The 22,109-nt window shown below is 34.2% G+C and overlaps 1 protein-coding gene across 2 annotated transcripts in view; it reads right to left on the reverse strand.

The window, feature by feature from the left end:
• Nucleotides 1–1,097: 1,097 nt before the first annotated feature.
• Nucleotides 1,098–22,109, reverse strand: part of ADGRL4 (adhesion G protein-coupled receptor L4) — a 92,299-nt gene continuing 71,287 nt past the window's right edge. For both annotated transcript variants that reach the window (XM_058658479.1, XM_058658474.1), the window contains 7 exons: nucleotides 21,344–21,517; nucleotides 20,183–20,386; nucleotides 16,791–17,011; nucleotides 16,602–16,668; nucleotides 4,307–4,398; nucleotides 2,838–3,006; nucleotides 1,098–2,497 (listed from right to left, as the gene is read on the reverse strand). In XM_058658479.1, coding sequence (XP_058514462.1) covers nucleotides 2,435–2,497; nucleotides 2,838–3,006; nucleotides 4,307–4,398; nucleotides 16,602–16,668; nucleotides 16,791–17,011; nucleotides 20,183–20,386; nucleotides 21,344–21,517 — 990 coding nt within the window. In that variant the 3' untranslated portion in view covers nucleotides 1,098–2,434. The remainder of the gene's footprint in view (nucleotides 2,498–2,837; nucleotides 3,007–4,306; nucleotides 4,399–16,601; nucleotides 16,669–16,790; nucleotides 17,012–20,182; nucleotides 20,387–21,343; nucleotides 21,518–22,109) is intronic.

The following is a 22,109-nucleotide window of genomic DNA, read 5'->3' on the forward strand; positions in this document are numbered from 1 at the left end:
AATTGCTACATTACCATTTAGATGCCTACATCCCGTGTTGCAGTCTCTGGGTTCAAGGTCTGGTTTTATTTTCAATTCCAGTTTCCTGCTGCTGCAGACTCTGGGAAATACTCTAGCTCATGGCTCAAGTAAATTGGTGCCTGGCATTTGCGTTATCCAAATTATTTCTGGGCTCCTGGCTTCAGCTTTATCTAGTCCTAGCCATTGTGAAAATAGGGAACAAACCAGCACATGGGAGTTCTCCGTTTCTCCATTTGACCTCTCAAATGAATAAAACATAATAAATAAAAAATAATAAACAAATAAAACAGCAAAAACACACATTAAAGTTAAGTTTTTTTCTCATGATATGGGTAACAGTTTGCTTCTAAAGACATCATTACATAAATAGTTTCATAGCATTAGGTCCCTGTGGCTTATATCACATGTTATGATAAAGCTGGTGGCTTAAACCAACATAAATTTACCCTAGAAATCTAAAAGTTGAAAATATTAAATGGATCTAGTGGTGCTAACAAAGGCATCAGCAAGGCTGATGATCTGAAGGCCTTGGGGATGAATTCACTACCTTACCGTTTTCAGCTTCTAGAGGTCTACCTGTATCTGTGGCTTGCATACTCCATCATTTGGAAAGTCCACAGAGGTTGCTAGGATCTATCAGGTTGCATCACACGACTGTCTTCCACTTCCTTTCTTAGAAAGATAGTTAATATCTCAACAGGTTCACCTGGACTAGTCAGGCTAATCTCTCCCTATCAAGGCTAGCTAATGAGCAACTTAAGTTCCAACTGTAAGTCTTGCCATGAAATTTAATATAGTCACAGCTTCTGATGATCAGGGCACAGACATTTTTGAAGGCTCATTTTTCTACCAATCGCATACAGTTGAATAATAATGATTGAACAGATTCGTTTTTCAGTCTCAAACTCCTGCAGCACTGTTGTGTAATTATGACAGTAATAGGTCCTAGACTTACCATGTAAGGAATTAGACAATGCAATGAAAAGTTATTTTCATGAATCCTCTATAATTGCAAAAGAGCTATGACAGAATGCTCAACTTTCTTGAGGAAACAACACAGCAAAGAAGTAATACAATTTCTTGGTATAGATAACATTTTATTTGTTAGAGCAAGATTTGACAGAACTTTTTCAACAGCTGGATAAATTAATTTAAAATCATAACATTTAGTGTATAGGCACAGTTGCATAGTTTCAAAATAAAACTATTCCCTCTACATCTTAGTAAGATTTCAAGGCAGAAGATGCACAATTAAGCAGATATGCTTTAATAGATAGCAAAGACGGTCAGAAACTGGATACACTTTAAAATAAAAAGCTGCATTTTCTCAGTAATCTTTTGTTATAAATAATATTTCTGAATGCGTACACTTCCGAACAGAAAAATGTAATTCAATTTATGGATACTTTCATATTTACAATGCCCTTTTAAATTTTTAAATTAAAAAAGAATGTTGCCATGTGAACTATTAATTTCTAATTTTAAAGTAAAAAAGAATTCAGTGCAACAGAATATTCCCTACATTAATATAACAGAATAGATTATTTCAACTCTATGTACACAAATGTTCCATCTAGAAATGAAATTAAATTTCGTGAAATTTTTTCCATGAAATTAGTTCCTGTAATTAGGTTTTGTGGTATTCATGTTTTATCGATTAAAGTCTCAGTTTGTAAAAGAAACATAGAAACAACAAGTAGCTCAAGCCAATGTTAACTTCCAAAGATATGTTTGATTTTTAAAAATTTGTGTTAGTCAAAAATTAGATAACAAAGTGGATAGAGAAAATTGAGGTATAAATTGTTTCAGTAGAAATTTAAATTCAGAACAATTCAAAAAATGCAAAGATGTTTATTCAATGCTTTATTATATCTCAAAAATTTCTCAAGTAGAAAAGAAAGCAAGTTTTTTCAAAATACATCATGTTGTAACAGCCATTTCCTTTCTACTGTTTTGTTTTCTTCTCCTTCATTCTGTGTCATTTCTCTTTCTGAAAGAAGCTCATTACCAGAGCAGTGGTGGCAAGTTTCAAAGGCAACATGAGTCATAACAATATCAAGACCATGCTTTCCTGCAGGACATTCATGTATTTCTGTGTTAGAAACAAAATCTTTCCTTGGGCGCAGTGATATCACTCCTGAGAAACCAATTACTTTCTGAATATCGGCAATACTGTTTTGACATAACTACGTCATGGAGGGAAGAGTGAAATAACTATGTGGCACATACTTTTACCTCTTATTTTTACAGTTCTTATACTATAAATATAAAAACAATTTTGAAGTATTTTGATTATCTGGTAACTAATAACTGGATAATTTGAGTCACTTCTTTACACTTCTAAACTATTTAACTAGTCATTCATAGCTTGTCTTTTTAATATTTGTGCAGCTATATACTTAGTTTTCTGTGTTTACCGTAAACAGCCAAAACAACAAGGGACATTCTTGAACAATCTATAATATTCCTCTTGGATCTTAAAGAAAAAGAAAGACAGAAATGTTAAAAAAACATGAAAATCAGATAAAAATATGTTCAAATTAAAATAACTATTATGTATATTTTTCTAAGGGATTATTATTTTCTGTTTGTCAGAATATGATAAAGTTTAGATACTTTATGCTGACATTTCTAAACAGCAAGTTAACTGTAACACTACGTATTGCTAAAATCAAGTAGGTGTTCTGCTTCTTTGGTGCTAAAATAATTAAATTCAATCAATAAAAGGAAGAATTCATGAATCTATGGAAACAATTATCAATGCAGCAGGTTTGCTATATGAAAATACAGTAGAGTTCATAAAAATAGTTGCTTACCTTTCTAGATAAAACACACAGAAATAAGAAAATGAACATCCCCTGGAAGGCATTGCTGACTGTGAAGAGGTAAGCTGTAACCACCGATGCATGTACAACATGGAGAACCCCAAAGATCCAGGTGGTGCCAAGCAGGAACAGGAGAGCCAGGGCTCCCCTTGCACAAGACCTAGGGGTGTAGGAAGTGTGTCAGCTAAGAATGCTGCTTATATTTCACATCCCCCCAATCTGCAGATTGCAGGAAATACAATTTTGTCCTAACCAAAATATCTTATAAAAACAATGATTTGAAAATTTGAATTGCAGTAACATGGGATAGCCTTAAGGGTATGCTACCGCACTGTGGCAGCCAGGTGTTTCCAAAATCAAAGTCTCATTATTCAAACATTCTGTTTTAAAAGAAATTTCCTTAATCTTAAAATATTTCCATCTGATATGTAGTTCAGTAAAAGTGCTTTAATTTCAAATCTACCGCTGATGTAAATTCCAAAGATAAGACGTATCTCTTAAGTAATGTTTTCATTGCGAAATCTTGAAAAAGACACCAGGCAGACCTGTGTCAGCACATGTCCAAGACATCAAAAGAGAATTCTGCTTTCTTCTCGGGTTTAATAAGAAGAAAGTACAGAGTACAAATTATAATTTGTGTTATATGGATTTCACAAAATAAATTCATGTCAGGATGCTGATCTCTAAAAAGTTTTTAAAAAGTGCAGACACCTACATATTTTTATCTGATTGCCTTGTACTTTGGGAAATCAGTAATCGGTTCTGCAAACTGAACACATTGACTTGCAAACTGAGCAGCTAATAATTATTTTCACTTACTTTTAGACCAATACTCTTTACTGTAGCAGATATCTTATGGTGAACAGCCAAAATGAGTAATTATCAACTTTATTAAAACCAACACACTACATGAACCTATGAATGGTGAGAACTAAAAGAAAGTGATCAATCAAGCAGTTGCTAAATCCCAACTATAAATCTTGTGTAAGGTAGTGAAACTACAAGAGTTTCCCCAAGAAACACAATCAATTGTCTCTGATATCCCCTACTGTATATTTCAACTTGTCCAAATCATTACAAGGTCTCAGTAAATCTGTTTTAAAGAAGGTATTAGCATTAAAAATCCCAGCAACATATAAACTAAAAATCAAAATAAATAAATAAATAAAAATAGAATTTGTTAAGCTCTGAGAAACACTGTTTACCAGAAAAAAGAGACAAAAGAATAAATCACTTAAATATACTTCTGCTTTCAAAGGTGAGAATGTTTCAAAAACTGTTTCACTTACCTTTTAATTTTTTGTGAGTCTTATTAAATATAAATACTACTCTTCAGTGAGCATTTTAAACATGATAGAAGACAGTGTGAAGCAATTATGGAAAACAAAAATTCTGAAATATATTTGCTCTTTAATTCATTGAGGTTTTCAATTACTAATGATGTCAAATGAAAACTTTACCTTATATTCTCATAGCAACTGACTTCTGGCTTCAATCCTGCAGTGTGACGGAAAACTTTGTATATGATAACTCCAAATGCCAAGAGATTTACCTGGGAAAATATTTAATTTTGAAGAAGAGTAACTGTAACAAATTCAATATAGACAAAGAAAATAACAAACAGTAAAAATTTTGATCAGATCAATGCCAAAAAGAAATCATTGCATCTGAAATTTAAATCCTCCATTAGATCTAGGCAAATAAATTTGTAACTGATCTTTGCAATATCACTGAAAATTGTTGGTACATATGATAATAAATTTTGCCAGATTTTGTTAAGCAACCTGTTCAAGGAATCATCAGATGTTATGATCACACCCACCAACTGATAAGTATCTTCTGCTGCCATGAATATGTTTTGTACATACATTAAGATAAGCTTTTCTTAGGAAAGCTTCACAGGCACATAGGAAAATCAAATTTTGTTCAACAAATTATATAGTGTTCCATTGTGGACAAATGCTGGTGTCCCTTCTATTCATCCTTTAATAATGTAAACAATGTAAAAATATAAAAGAAATTAGTAATCTCAACAAAACATCTGCAGTTATTGGTGTTGGCAACATTTTTAATCTGCTTTGCTTTTGTGTTTTTCATCTAGTTTCTCCATTAATATTTATGTTAAGATTTCATGTTGATTGGAAATAATACAAATTTATGGAAATGCTTATTTTTATCTAGATTAAGAATTTTGTAGTATGTTAATGAACAAAACAGGCAAAGTATTTTGATCTCATCGATTCTGCTAAGAAAACTGATAAATGCTATCAATTCACAAATTTAGACTGAGAGAAGAAAGGGAACATGGATTGGAATATTATTTTCCTTAAAGCTTAGCACTTATGCCAGGACCTGATGAAAGACAATGGATTAGCTGGTTAAATAAAGAGGGAGACTTTCATGAAGGACAATGCCATAGAAAAGAGCCATGAGGTGGTAGGGAACTAAAAAAAAAAAGGTGAGATGTGAGATGCTTTCAAACAACTGACAAAGGATCCTTGGATGTAGTGCATCAAAAGAACCATAGCATGAGATGCAACTCAGATTTCACCTTAAGAGCAAAAAAAAAAAAAAGGGGGGGACTGCTTTATTCAGACTTCATCCATGTAACTGCAAGCGTTTTGCTGCACAGTGCTTATAATGAGAGATGCCTACTGCAAAAGCAAGTGCAACACAACCCGTAAGTGCTATCAGTTGTTTGCGTAATGGGGTGAAGAAAGACAGGGTAAGTGCTCTAAAATATATTTCTAAGCCAGTCTTGAACAAATAGTAGGAAGAAGCAAGCTCGATACAGAGAAATTAAGTATTACATGGGAGCTCAATGACCTACGTGCTCTTACTTCCCAGGCGATAACCCCCAGTTGATTCAAGTATTATTTCTCCCTAGGCCCTGTCTCCTCCACCTAGATAAAAACTTGAAGATACAACCTTTCATTCTTTCCTTCAATAGATTTTTGCTGTAATATTCTGAATGTCAAAAACATTGTTTGTACCAGCAATGTCAGGATAGACTTAAATAAAAGACCGATGGACTTATGACTGCTTATGAACGACTATACTATTGTTATAATATAGAGAAAAATCAGTTTTGGGGTGGGAATTCAGAGAAGGAGTGTAGAGAAATTCCAGATCCTATTGAGTTGTACCATAAAATTCAAAATTTTAAAAATGTGAACAAAAAAATTCAGTTACCACATGTTTCCAGTCCATAAGGATTATTTATCATCCTACTTTTCATCTCTGCCTCACAAACGTATTGAAAACATGACTATTACATTCCATCTTCATAGCTATCCATCCTGAAATAACCACATGGCGCATGCCCTGGGCTAGAACAGAAACAATTCATCTATCTGCTGTCAACTCTGGCTTACCATAATCTGTCTCATCACAGAACTTGGACTCGTCTCATTAAATTTTAAATTAGACTATTTCCTTATTCAAAAGCCTTTATTCAGAATTAAAGTAAAAAATCTCACCAATGCCTTTTAGATTTGAATGATTTGGTGACTGCAGTACCACTTCCCTCGAATTTTACTTCTCTAATCTTTGAATGTTCCATTCTGTTCAACTTAGATTCTGTCCTCCCTCCAGGACACTGCTCATTCCATAGGCCATTTGTTCTTGTCTGCCTTAAAGATATTCCGTTGGCCCATTATCATATAGCACCTTATCTACATACTGCTTCCCAGTGAACAATTCTTCACAAACTTAACTGATAAAATCGAGGATAGTTTAATTCTTTGGAAATTTAGAGAATGCTGAGAATTCTTTGGAAATGTGGATAATGCAGATTCTGTATGCCAATATTTACTGAGGTGGGTGGAGAGATGAGAGAATGAGACAGGCATCAAATTTCCCATAGATTGGTCTGCATCAGGGCCAAAAGCTGGAAGTTGGGAATGCAGTCTAGGTCATTCATATGAGTTAACAGGAGTCACCTGCATGATAATCTAAGCCTTTTAGGGTTTGTACTGAATGAAAGGTAGAATTAGGAGGCAGAACTGAGAACTGAATACAAGCTTGTTAATCTATGTTTTTCTTAACTTGCACTTTAATTTGTAATTCACTCTACAAATGTCCACCCCAAAAGTCTTCTTGATCTGGCATGAATAAGGCTTTTCTGGATCCATTCTCTACTAGCTTTTGATCATGAAGTTCAGTGTCTGTCCTCGTGGAATCCAATTTTAGCAAAAGTCCAGCTAAATCAATGTAGAATCTGTCCACCACTGAGTTTTGATCTCCCTGGCCTGCTGTTCAGCAAGAACCTTGCAAAACCAGATTGGCAAGAATTTCCTTTACCCTTGGTGTCTCTTCTTAGTAATTATTCCGTTACCTTCAATCAGAATTTTGGTTGTAAATCCTCAGCTTGTCTTTATTGCTTTGATTTGAGCCAATCTTTCTCCCTGTTTAGACACTTTAAAGCCAATCTCTTATCACTGTTTAGAAATCGATCTCAATAGTCTTTTACAGTTTAACAAGCTTCATAAAAATTTCAATTTATTTTCCAAACAGAATAATACTACATGGTTTTTCCAGGATAATAATTTTGTAAAATAATTCAGGACAAACTTTTCTTTCTGTTATCCTACATATTTAAATAAATGCCATTGGATAATACATTGCAGAAATTTTGAATAACTGGCAAACATCTGCATTTTTTTTCCTTTTACAATGTTTAAATGATCTCCTTAGCCACAAATACATGCACAACTTTACATCTTGTGTTCTAACAGAGTTTAAAAGCTAATTATCATGTAAAGGCATTTAAGGCGTATGACTTTTTGTATTTAAATGCTGAAATTTAGTGCAATTTTGTGGTATGGAAAAGTGTATTTTTTTAAAGAGGTATGCATTGATTTGAAAGGCAGCATAACAGAAATAAAGAGAACACAAGCAAGAATGGGAGAGGGGCCTAGTATGGTAACCTAGTGGCTTAGGTCCTTGGCTTGCATGCACTGGGATCCCAAATAGGCAACAGTTCTAATACTGGCAGCCCTGCTTAACATTCAGCTCCCTGCCTGTGGCCTGGGAAGTCAACCAAGGACAGCCCAAATCCTTGGGACCCTGCACTCCCATGGGAGACCCAGAGCAGGCTTCTGGCTTCGCATCAGCGCAGCTCTGGCTATTTTGGCCTTTTGGGAGGTGAATCAAGGGATGGAAGATCATCCTCTCTGTCTCTCCTCCTCTCTTCATCTGAATTTCAAATAAAAATAAATAAATCTTTAAAGAGGAATTGGAGAGCAAAAAGCAAGAACAATAGTGAGTGTTTGTGTGTGTCACACACACACACACACACACACACACACAAAGGGATCTTTTCACTGGTTTATTCCCCAAATAGCTGGAAGTACCTAACCAGGAACTGGGAATTCCGTATGTGTTCCCTATGTAGTTGGCAGGGGCTGCTGTATTTTGGTCATCACCTACTGATTCTCCAAGTGCATTAGCAGGGAGCTGGATAGGAAAGAGAACAACCAGGACTTGAACTGGATTGCCTAGCCACAACTCGTGAAAAAGCATCTTTTGAGAAGGTGAGCTTTATGAAGGGAATATGAAAAATCTGAGTTGAGATTTTTTTTTAAAGCATAGCTCAAATGAAGATTGTATAGAATTGCAAAGCATTTGTAATTGTAGCTTGGAGATAATAACTGAGGATAGATAAAAGTATTTGTATTTGGGCTAAACAGTTGGAAAGGTACTATTGGGGCTTACACAGCAGTGACTCTATCATAACAAATCCCAGTACTTGAGTGGGTCATTAAAATACAGGACAAATTTGGAATATTAAACTTAAGAAAATTACACCTTGACATGATAGTTGAGTTTGTTCATTAAGGCTTACCTTTGTGTGCTTCCTTTATCTTTGGTTTCCTTATAATTTATCTGTAAATGTTAGTGCCACAGAAGCACAGAGGCTAATTAAGGACTGGTAAGTGAACATTCATTCATTATCACTATTGTCTGAAAAATTTCAATGGCCTTATATTTTCAATTAGAAATTCATAACAATTTTAAAGGAATAAACAAGAGAAGAATCTTGGGTGGCAAACATAGGAACTCCAAAGTTCATTGCTATACTTTATAGTACAGGATGAAAAGAACTGAAGTCATGAACACTTAACTGTCAAGAGAAAGAAACATTTAAAATGTAAAATCATTTTACTCTGCTTCATCTTAAGCAATATTGATCCATGCAGAGATATGTTTCTTAACATTAGATATATCCAATTATGTTAAAGTTTAGGACTACCATTCCATTGTTCGACAGTATGTTAAAACAATTTTAACACTTAGTTTCTTAAAACAAAATTTAAGTAGCTGAACTAGTGAGACAGCAAGAGATAATTCTGGAAGATTTAGAGTTACAAGTACATTCAACCCAAGGGTTTCAAATTCAGACTTCAAAATGAGTTATCCTAATCAGTCATTTTTCATTTTTTGGTCTTTTCCTCAATAATTAATGAAGCCATTTATATGCTGATGTCAGATTTCACCAAAACGAATGAGAAAATCTCTCTTACAGCACTTTTGGACTCATGCTTTAATTTTTCATACATATCAAACAGAATCTGGTTCGTTTAAAAATATGTCATGATCACAACTTCTATGTCTTTTAAATAGTTTTATTAGCTTTGAATTAACTGGCCTAGAACAAATCTGCTTACGTAGTGAACAAAGCAGATTTCTACAAGCCTTACTGAGTGACCACATAAAATAATCGCTATTTCTCAATCTGTAGACCAGTGTAGGAATAGCTGAATAGATGTTAATGTAATAATCAAAGTAAAAAACATTCATTATTAATTGACTAGGAGTTAAATTGGAATCAACTAATCAAAGTTTTGTCTACTATCTGATTTTTTAAAAATTATTTCTCAGTCAAAACATCAATTGATATACCTTATTACATTTTTAATCACACAGAGTAATAGAAAATCATTTGGGATGTGTTATAAATGGAATAGTGAGCTGCCAAAACCATGCCTTACACCCTAAACACTTTTTACTAGTGAATCTGGCAAAAAGTGATTTTTGCAGATAGAGTTTGTATTGTGAACTTTTATGACAGGGAGGTGGCCCTAAACTGTCAGTTGGGCTCAATATTATCACATGAGCCTGTAAGGAAGAAAGGCATAGGTAGAAGAGAAGGCAGGAGAGTGGACAGAGTGAAGTGGAGGCAGAAAAGCTGAAGCATGAGGATAGTCTACCAACTATCTTCCCAGGCCAGTTGGAGACTAGAGCATTGTGGGAGCTCTCCACAGGTAATGGTGACCTCTCTCAGCAGCCAGAAGTGAGATCAGTCTCACAATTCCATTGAACTCACTTTGCTCAATGATGAGAATGAAAATGGAAATGAATTCTTTCCCCCTTCCATGCCCACAGCCTCCAAAATGGCTCATTTGATTTTAGCCCAGGTTCCTCTAAACAGAGAAACCAGCTGAGCCACAATGCCCCCAGATCTATGTCCTGTGGAAATGTGAGAAAATATACACAAGTTATCCTATGCTGTTGCACTGTGGCAATTTGCTATGGGAGCAATAAAAAACAATACAGAAAAAGAAACACATGTCCATTTATATGCACATATATACAAAGCTACACATACACATGTGACATGCATAATAGTTGCATATAGTTTACACATATAACAAAATATCCAATGATATGGTTTTTATTATTTTTTAAAATTTAAAATTTAAAATAAATACAAACATCATTAACTCATGTTCACTATTGATTCTTTGGACATTTGATGAGCAAAGCTTAAACAAAGCCTCCTTTATTCATTTACTAATGGATTTTGCATGCATATTTCTAAAGAATAAAAATATTAAGACAAATTTAACTAGCTATTGCCCTTTCTGGAGAGAAAGTTACAAATCCCTTCCCTTCCCTTCGCTTTTCCTGCCTTTTCCTGCCTTTTCCTTTCTTTTCCTTCCTTGCTTCCTTCCTTCTCTTTTAAGACAGTATAGACATTACTTTAACTTTTACCATAACTAATGTGAGTTAAAATACAATGAATCAAAGCTGTGCTCTGACACCAAGAATTTTACACTTTTTTTTTTTTTTGACCACATCACATCTAGCATTAGAATCTTGAAAGCTCTCTCCTTTGGATGCTATGAAACTGGACAGAACATTTTTATATTTCAGAAGTAGTCTCACAGATGTTCTCCTGCAACAAGCAATTTTTACTTTGCAACACATGCTGATGGAAATGGAGAAGTGAAAGAAATCCTTTCAGGGAAGTCTATTTTGTTCAAATGTTTGGAACAGGACCTCTGCCAATATTGATGAAGATCGATTTTAAAAAGTGCCCACTTTTGCTGAGGACCATTTTGTGTCAAGACATCATGTTATCCTCAGAGGACAATCAGCATTCCAAAGATGGTTGAAACATGTACTGTGCTCTTGGTACGGTTACAAAATTTGGTCTAGGACCCAGTGTGATAGCCTAACAGCTAAAGTCCTCGCCTTGAACTCGTCAGGATCCCATATGGACGCCTGTTCTAATCCCAGCTCCCTTCCTGTGGCCTAGGAAAGCAATTGAGGACAGTCCAAAATCTTGGGATCTTACACCAGAATGGGAGACCTGGAAGAAGCTCCTGGCTTTGGATTGGCTCAACTCCACCCATTATGGCTGGTTGGGGAGTGAGCCATCAGACAGAAGATTTTCCTCTCTGTCTCTCCTTTTCTCTGTATACATGCCTTTCCAATAAAAATAATATATAAATCTTTTTAAAGAGAACTTTTGGAATTCTTAGTGTACAGAAACTTGAAGCATTTTCTCTGTTTACTAAAAAAGAATGTGCACAATTTCTTTTGGAATAAATAAATATTTTTTTCTAATAATTGCTTCACTTATTGAAAAAGCCATAAAAATGGGGTCACCTCTCGTTCCTTCTAAGTAAACTAAGATTATCTTATAAGAGTATGAAAACCCAGAAAAATATCTTTTGATAAATGCTATTATTATTTTTATTGTCATGTATTTTGGAGGTTTGTAAGAGGAACACTGAGATAGACAGGAACATGCTGAAAACCACCAATGCATTATTTATGTTGTTATTTTCTAAAGTCTACTTTCTCTTTTTAAAAAATTCTACCTTTCCATAACTTCAAAAAAGTCAACATAATATAAATATTCAGCCAAATATTTTAGGCACTGAAAGTCTTATTAATATATACTATATCGACAGGTTAGAATATTAATATGCCTTGGATCACAGGGCTCATTGAAAGATGCACCTAACAAACATAACATTTAATTAATACTCAATTAAAATATTGGTGCTGTTCCCATTAATATTTACAATTATAGCATTTATGAGGAAAATTTTAATGCGACAATCTAAAATATAGTACCAAAGCTATAATTTTTAAAATACTCCTGGTAATTTTAGAAAATCACAAAGCATATTATGTGAATAATTAACAATTAAGGAAAACTGGAGATTCCATTTATCAGGAAGACATTTTGTTGTGTCTTAACACACATTTGATTGTTACGTAGAAGTGGTGATGATGGGTATGTTGCCATTTAAAAGACAGAGGCCAGACATATTTACTATACATTCATAGTATAGCATTTAACAAAGAAATTTGGTCCCATGTGTCAACTGCTGTACTTTCGTGAAATCCTGATCTGTGACTAATATTTTCTAATGGTATGTTTCTATTCCATTAAGACACCTTAATATATAATATTTAGTGCTTGAAAAGGATTCAGAAGAGAACTCGTGTATTATTGATTGTTAATTAACACAATTGTTTTGAAAGGCAATTCATTAATTTTAAAATCTGTATATACTTGTATTTTTTTCTTCCAAGAAGCATTTCTATCGATTTCATCTAATTAATACATGCAACTACATTGAAACAATGACTCTCTGGAGAATAATTCCTGCAAAAAGGAGGCACTAAAACCTTAAATATTCATCAACTAGGAAGTAGCTAAATAAATTAGAGCATTCCCAAACACACAATTTTAAAAAATGGTGGAACTACATATAAACATGGGAGAATATATTGTAGGTTATAAAATCAGATTTTGTTAATTTGCTATCAAAACTACACATACTCAACATATAGAGCAAACATCTAGAAGGATTCACAATTCAAATTAAAAATTAATAATCATGAAACATGAATATGCAATGGAATGTTCATTTCTTATTTTATATAGTCTTATGATAATTGCATTTCTTTCAACCTTGAGCAATTTACACAATTGGAAATTTAATAATACTATTTCACATAGTGATCAGTGTATTTACACATGGTCCTTTTTATAAGGGTTATGTAAGTAATTACTTTTGATAGATTGTAATAGGTATTTCGTGATGAAAGGGAATTAAACAGGTTGCAGACATGGGAAAAACCTGAAGAGGCCACACAAAAAACCTATAAGCATTCTTGGTAGAACTGAATAAAACTGAATAAAAGCAGTAATAAGAATTATAAAAGTTTTGATTTTAATTCAAATGAAAGTCCACATTTTTTAAAAGCCTTATTTGGTGATGTTTTAATTAGTATTTGCTTCAATCAAGCAAATTCCATTCTTTAGTACTGAAAGTACCTAATGAAAACTTCAATTTCTTTTTAAAGCTAAATAATTTTTGCAAGCACTTCTTTATATTTGTGTACTTGAACCTAATTTCTTGCATAGTTCTTGTTGAAAAAATTCAACAATAAATATTAAAAACATGGAGGAAATAAATTATATAAATTATCTTCAGTTTGAACTTGCTTTTTACAAAGATTTACATACTTCTTTCAAAATTAAAGCTAGGCCTTTTCATATAGAGTCATAATCTCAAATTTCAAGTACAGTGAAGTATGTGTATGTGTATATCAGTACGGATTAGTGTGAGGTGACATGGTAGGTACTGAGATACCATCGTTTCATTTTCTAGCTTATCTTCTTTTTTCTTAGGGTTGGGACATTCTAATCACCTGATTTTTATTGCACAAATTTCACAACATCACTTTAGTTTTGTTTGTTTCTTATTCCTCTTGATGCGCTTGGCTTACAAGATGTCCTCCACTTAGGTGTTACATTTAAATTTTGAGGTTCATGGGTTTCATTTTTACCCTATATCTTTATATTCTTCAGAGTTAGGTGGCCTTGTCACCATTCAACCAGCTATCCTAGCTGTATATGCCCATGCTTGCTATGGGCGGCCCTACACCTTATTTCCACTTCCATAATTTTACTGTGCTTCCAGAACAGGTGGTGTTTGTGTGTTCTTTTACCATTTGATCCTCTCCCCCAACAAAGTATATGATAATTCTTGCCTCCCTGCTGTTGAGGGACACATCAGTAAGCATGAAATCCACAGGAAATGTCAAACAAAAGCAGGTGCTAGTCTTTGAGTTCACATTTGGCCGCCAATCAGGGGATATATGTCAAGGTCTCATAAAAAATCTGCTCCATCACACTCTCATCATCTTATTTGCTGAAGAGATAAACAGTTCTGTGTTACACAAGCCCTCCATTAGTTTCTATCTCATTTTTTTTTGTGTGTGTGTGATTCCATTTCCTAAAGTACCCCTTCTCATCCTATGTTTAGAAGATGGGAAAGCATCAACTCCACCAGTGTCAGATACAGGAAAAGCTTTTAGTAGAGAACACTGCATTCTCTCAAGGATTAAGGTCCCCTTAGTCTGGGTGTCACCCCGTGAAGCCCCTTTTCTTTCTGATTCTATTGTCTCTTGGTAAAACCCATAGACAGTGCTGAGCCCAAATTGTCCATAGCTGTTTTAAAAAATGTTTGATGTTCAATGTATCTTTGGCATTATTGTCAATCTGGATACTATACTAGAGGGACAGAAAGATTTCATTTCTTGTCATGTTCTATGGCTTTATAACAATCATGTGCCAGCCTCTAAATAAAAGGGACAACTGGAGTAGATAAATTCACTTCAGTAGTTACTGAAAGAAATTCTGGTATGTTACAGACACCATAAGATGTTAAGAAGAAAAAAAGCTTTGAAAAAGAACTAAGGTGCCTTGCTCACCTCTTCTTTCCTTCTTAGTTTTACTTGTTTGAGACTGAGAGAGGGAGAGAGAGAAGAGAAGGTGTCAGTCCAGGGATGAAATGTGGTAAGTGCAATGTCAACATCCAGGAAGGAAATCTGGGTCTCCCACATACGCGTGGCAGGAACTCAATGTCTTGTGCCATTGCCACTGTTTCCCAGGGTATGTATCAGCAGGAAATTGGAAACAAGAACTAGAGCGGGAGATCAAACCCAGGCATTTCAACATGGAATGAGGTACAGGCATCCTACCTACAGTTACATGCTACATCAAACACCTGCCCCAACTTTGCTCTATTTATTTATTAACATAACCCATCAGTTAATCTCAGAATAAACTGAACAGAAATGAAACCGATTCATCTATTCAAGGCTAGAGCAACGTGTTGGTGTTCATTTTGACTTTTAGGAAGTGTTGCAGGGCTCATTCTCAGATAAGCTCACCTTCAGGCTGTGAACTGTAATATAAAATAATCTTATAATGATGAAATCCACAAGTGACCGTAAAAATAATTTGACACCTCTCATTTTTTATTTTAGGCATATATGCTTCTATTTTTCTTGTTTTCAAAAAATTTCTAATTTTCAGTAAAATTAGAATATGTCAGATGTGTCATCACACATAATACTTCAGAAAAACCAATAAAATTCATGAATGGGAAATCATTTAGTCTGCATTTTTATGTGTATAAAATATTGGAGTTCGAACAAATTGTGTCTCACTACAGTCATTGTGAAAATTGTAAACAATTTTGTGGTGATTCAGAAGTATGATTTATGAATGCTCTTGATTTGATCCATAATATTAAAAATGAAAACTTGAAGAAATTGCTTACATCATATTTCAGGTCTTTCTCCATTTAGTAGTTCTTCCGCAATCATAAATAAAACTCAAGGAAAAGATTGGGAGAGAAAACTTTTAAAAATTACATCTAGCTTATGGCTCAAACATATGGAACAAAGTTTTCCAAAATATTGTCACGATTCTTTTGCTGACAATTCATTCCACTCTAGAGTCATGTCAGACCTACCAGATTCATTGACAGAGTATTTTACTCAGAATGGCTGTTGAAAACTTTCAGCACTTAGAAATACTCTTGAGACATATAAATATGTCTTTATTTAGAATGGAACACATAATATCTGCCAAATTTGTAGGTTTGAAACCGTTTTCAATAAGAATTAAAAGGCCCTTTTCCTTGCCGAAATAGGACTATCAATGTATGATTTGTCTGCTCATGAGAAATAGCGGGTTTTTATTGCTGATGTTGCAATTTTGTTTAAAATCACTTTGTGATGACAGGGTACACAAAGATGATAAAACTATAAAGATGACAGTCTAATCTTCCAAGATGACCAATCATCGATAAAAGATTAAATAACATAAACATGTGAAATGCCAGATTATCTACTGGTTGACACACTCTTGTACTGAGGTATGCTGAGATACTATTGATAAGTGAAAAATGCTTTTTCATGTGTATCGGGCAGAAATCTGTCTTCCCACCAGAGGCATAAATGAATCATGCTATCTTTGAATTTACAAAATGTGTATCATTTTCTCAATTGCCATGCATTGTACATAAAATGTTAATAAGTGACATACTGCAAACCATTTAGAAGTCTTATTTTTAGAATAATGCTTGATTGCTGAGAAGCTTAAGTACTAGTAAATGCACCTTTGTGAATTGTAATAATTTTATATATACGTACAAGAATGATTAGACAAGCTGGTCCTATGAAACTCCAAATGAAATTGTTTTCTGTGCTAAGCCAACATCTGAAAAATTAACAATACATAAAATCTATAAATTTAGTTGCATATACTTTAAGAAAAATTTCAAATATATGGAAAACATATTTAGAATTACAATTTAAATGTTCATGAAATTATCAACTTACACTTTGGTAGTGCCATAATATCTGTATCCTAGTGCTGCTGAAAATCCAACCACCACAGCTGGACTGAGATAGCCAAAGATGTAAAAATTCTTGTGCAAAAATCCCTTATTGTAGATGACTCCGACAACAATGAGATACAGGTGTATGCCTTCAATACACATCCATGCAAAGGCAGCTAAAAAGAAGTAATGCAGCAGACCAGCAATGATTGAACAGAAGAGCTATAAATCAAATAAAGAAAAATATACATAATGTTTATTTTAGCATAGTGGTAACATAGTATCTTGACTTTCCCAATAAATTATTCTACTTTATATCATGATCACATGAAAGTGTCCCTCACATGACAATTTTAAAGGTATACTATTTCTGCTGATTTACAACAACCATCCTTCTTTGATGAGAAACATTAACTAATCCTGTAAAAACAGTACATGTCTGTGCTTTTCCAGAGATTTAGCATATGTATATTCTATGTCATGTGACAAATTATGAATTACTAAAAAGTGAACAAGAATCTCAATGTGCATGTTATAATGAACATGAGCCCCCATCATGCAAAAGCAGGACCTAGCTTCCTCTTGGTCTTCCTTAGCACAAGATGTGCATGTCTGTCTTCTACCAAAAGGAATCCCCTGATATAAGCAAGTGATCTAGCTGGACTTACAAGGTTCTAATCTACAACAGAGATAAGAACCTCAGGACAGTACTGTCCTAGAGTGATCTATGTAGGGAAACTCCAGATCTGGGCAGTATTTAACTGTACCTTTTATAACCTGCAGATGAGGCTTATCTGGCCATAATAAATTCCCTACTGAGCACAACATCATTGACCAATCACAGGAAAGTCTCGAGCTACACTGAACAACCAAAAAGGTGGCACAAACACCTTCACTCTTAACTCCTCGGGGAACCTGGACAATTAAGTAACAGTTGCCTGGCTTCTTCTTCTTTTGCACTTTGCAAGAAGTACCTACTTTGTTCCACCCTTCCTGTGTTAGCAATTGTGTGTCAGGAGAGCAGATCCAACTTGGATATGCTACAGAAAAGCTCACATCAGTTTGCGGTTTCTTCAGCAACAATCATTTCAATTGATTGACATTTTGAACATGCATCTCCTCTCTTTCAATTCACAAAGAATGAAAATATTGGTTTTACTAAACTAAATACAATGCCTTAATTGACATAATTGAATTTAAAATATACATAGTAGCTACTGAAATACCCATTATAGAATTGATGTAAGTTGTAAGAGTATTCATTAAATTTGAAATGATTCAATTGAACATTATTTATGTCTATGAATTTACAACTAAAATTATGGAACTTTGGTAGTTGACTTATAAGAAATATTAGAAAAAGAAGCAGTAATTAGTCTCTTTACTGATGAAACACTTTCTGGAGACATAACACCCACTTACATACATATTACCCTTTGAAAACATGAGTGGAATAGGTATTGGTTCAGCAGTTAAAAATGTTTATTGGAACACCTGCATTTTCTACCTGAGTGCCTGAATGTGAGCCCACTCTCAACCCACAATTAGTTTCCACTACCATGCCCCCTGGCAGGTGGTAGAAGATGACTCCTTAGCACCCACATGGGAGATGTGGGCTGAGTCTCCAGGTATCAGTTGTGCTGGAGCCAGTCTCAGGTATTTCAGTTATTTGAGGAACACACCAGTGCATGGGAGCTCCTGCTTTTTATTTTTCTGTCCTTCTCTTCTTAATTTACAAAAGAATAGGAATTGAAAAAAAACAGAACGCACAACAATTGCACAGTAAAACAAATTACAGAAAACTAAATAAGATTAGGGAAAGGAGAGGTCACTGAGAATTAAAATTTGGGGGAGCATGATTGAGGAGTTAGGATTTAAGATGTTTCTTCATAGTTGGAAGACAAATTTAAAATGTAAGTCAGAAGGAATAGCTTCGGAGTTTGTGGAGATGATCACAGTAGGATACCATATGAGACCAATGGCCTTGTTACAGAGTGGAAGATAGAGAGAAGTGAAAAAATGTTATAAAGAGCAATGCAAAACACAAAACCAGTGGTTTGGGTTGAGTGGTGCAGTTGAGTTGGGTGGTGCAGTTGAGTTCAGTGGCTGCCTGCATTGCCTGCAACCTATATGCATGCTGGTCAAGTCACCGCTGCTCTGCTCAAACCAACTCGCTGCTAATGAACCATGGAAAGCAACAGAAGAAGCAGATGAAATTTCAGGCACTCAGAGTATGCCTGGTTCACTCTTGGCTGCTTGGCTATTTGAGGAGTGAACCTGTGGATGGTGGAAAATCTCTATCTCTTCCTTTCTCTCTGAAACTTCACCTTTGAGAAAAGACAAATAAATCTTGGAGAAAAAAATACACAAAAGCATATGCAGTTGAGAGTAGTGAATGCTATTTAACATAGATATTTTGTGGCATCTAGTTCATAAGAAAACCTGGCAACTGTTAATGTCAGTCCTTGAAGAGCACTAGGAAGAATGGAAATATGGAGGCAATTACATTTTTTTTTCTTATCATGAGAATTTTATTTTCCAATGTTATTGACAGGGAGTAAAATTGATCTGGGGCTCTAGAGGCTGCTGGTCATAGTTTCCACAGCTGCTGCCAGCCAGTGACAGCACAGCAAAGTTCATCATTCTGTCCCTGACAGAATTCCTCTGACGTAACTTTGACTACAAGGCTTCTCAAAGTAACCTGGCCAGCCCTGCTGAACTTTCCTTAGAACATCACTGTGAAAATATCTCCCACCCACTCTTCTTTTTTCCCCCTTTTCCTTAAACCTAGGACCACACCTGCATCATTATCTGATGGTTTTCCTATTCTCTCACTTCCCATTTTGCTTCACATGCAAAACATTGATCGCCTGTTTGCTTCCATCTTTGTAACTTCTTCAAAGAAATGGCCACTAAGATATATGAAAATATTTGCTAAGATTCTAAACAAATATTTTGCGGGAAAGGATAGATAAAGTAAAAATGTGAAATAAAGCCTATTTGTCACATGAGAGTATATTAATAACTTTAAGGGAACATGGAATTGAAAATAAACTTATGATGAAAAAAATGTTGAAATCCATGAATATGAATGGATTCCAAAACTGTATGGGAAATACGTATTACGAAAAATACAAATAATTTCTTTTGTGTTGAAATGAACATGATTTAATTCTGCCCCCACCTTTTGAAGTACTCTTCTAAATTTCGGCTTAAAGAATTTGATAAACAGGTTGCATAGATGTGTTACCAAGTCTTGGGCAGATTAAAAATAAATTATATAATTTGTTTGCCTCATTAAACTCTTAACTAGAACCCAGATTTCTATAACATGCATACTTAGGACACCATGCATAAATATGACAAAAACAGACAGCATCAGGATTTACCCACCTTATTTGTATTTGTGTTGATTCCAACAAGAAACACAAGTTCAGCAAGGAATAGGCTACAGCAGAGATTTTTGTGAATTGTTGTCCTAGTGCTTTGAATTTCGCTGAAGAACCAGAACGTAAAAATGCATATGGCAAGACATATCAGTGAAATAATGATTCCTAGTTGAGTGATCCTTGTAAGAATATTATAATCTTTAATACCCTATTGGGAGAAATTAACACAGATGTTAAGAGAAGAGCTCAGTGACTTACCAAAGAAATTATAATATTTATCGGACTTTCTTTCTTGGGAAACCTTGTTCGAAGTTCATAAAATGTATAACTACAAATGTTCATCTAGATATGAAAAAATGTGCTTTTAAATATTTTAAATACCAGAAAAAGCTGATACAAATAATGGAACATTTTAACAGTTCAATGATTGTTGACTCCTTTCCTGGGCATTGTATTTATTAGTAAATAGTTCATAAAGGTTATTAACAGTCTCATGACATTAAAAAGGTAAATGTGAAAATGATTAATTAAAACAGATTTGTCATTGAAAAGATCAAGTCAATGTTGTGATTCATCCAAAATATCAAATAAAGGTGTTAGAAACATCTTAATAGCAGCTTGTATGTATGAAAATATAACAAGAAATTTTGTAATGAAAATAAATTATTACTAACAAAAATCACATATTATGAAGCTATTTAACTAAAAAGCTGGAAAATCTTTTGAAGTCCTGCGTTAATATACATCAAGTTTTACTTATAAGAGTCAAAACTTGCAGACTAGATTATCAGAGAATTTTAGACATTTTTTTATTGAAAAAAGTCAATTTTTGATAGGCCCTAAATTCCATGATACAAACAAATGTGTAATTTGTTCTTGAAAACAGCATTAAAACCTAAGAGATGATAAGCGGATATTTCATTTAAAAGGTAATCAGGTAAATATTGCAGATTTGATATGTCTTAGCCTAGAAAAAACTGAAAATTCATACCACCTGTCACCCTCAGGTGTAAAACAAGGAGGAAGACAAAGGCTAAAAGGAATATAACAAGGTTTCATCGATTATAAGAATGTGATATTTACAACCAATCTATATCACATGTCAAGAAAACAAAAATGATCAATCTGGGAGGATTGATAAACATGAAGTTGAAAATTATCTTACAATGGAAGGACCAGAAGACATCAAAATTGCAAAATGTGTCAGGTGATTACAACGGCATGACGTGTGGGTCTCATTCGAGAATGTTAGCTCACAGCCCTCCAAAGACCAGTTTCCATTCATATTTTCAGGTGAATAGTTCCAAAATGCACACAGACTCTGATACTCATCTGTGATCTGGAAAAGAGAAACTTTACTGATGGGGGAAAAACAGAAGTAATTACCCAAGTGATATTGCTTTTGACATATTCAAAGCATATTAGTCATTGAGCGAAATTTGAAAAATGACCACAAAATAAGTTATAAATAAAGGCAGTTATGTGGAAGAATTAGAATTTATATCATCAGAATGCTGTATTTCATCAACCGTTGGTCATAAAGCTTGTGCTATTTTTTCTATTAAGAGTTCACGAAAGAAGTCAATCTATCCTGTTTGCAGATGACATGATTTAACATATGGGATTCATAAAAGTGGCGAAGTAACAGAATATAAAATTAACCCATAAAAATCAATGGTCTTTCTATATTCAAATAACTGTAACTGAGAAGAGTTTATAAGATCAGACTAATTCAAAATAATTGCGAGTAACTGAATAAATTCTGGCAAGGATGTGGGGAAAAAGGTACTTTAATCCAGTCTGGATGGGGATGTAAACTGGTACAACCCTTGTGGAGAAATGCTTGGAGATTCCTCGGAGATTTAAAGCAAAATTTGCCATATGATTCAGCCATCTCACTTTTGAGAATTTACCCAAAACAAATCAGCAGA

The sequence above is a fragment of the Ochotona princeps genome, chromosome 2 (assembly GCF_030435755.1).
Source record: "Ochotona princeps isolate mOchPri1 chromosome 2, mOchPri1.hap1, whole genome shotgun sequence".
Taxonomy (NCBI): domain Eukaryota; kingdom Metazoa; phylum Chordata; class Mammalia; order Lagomorpha; family Ochotonidae; genus Ochotona; species Ochotona princeps.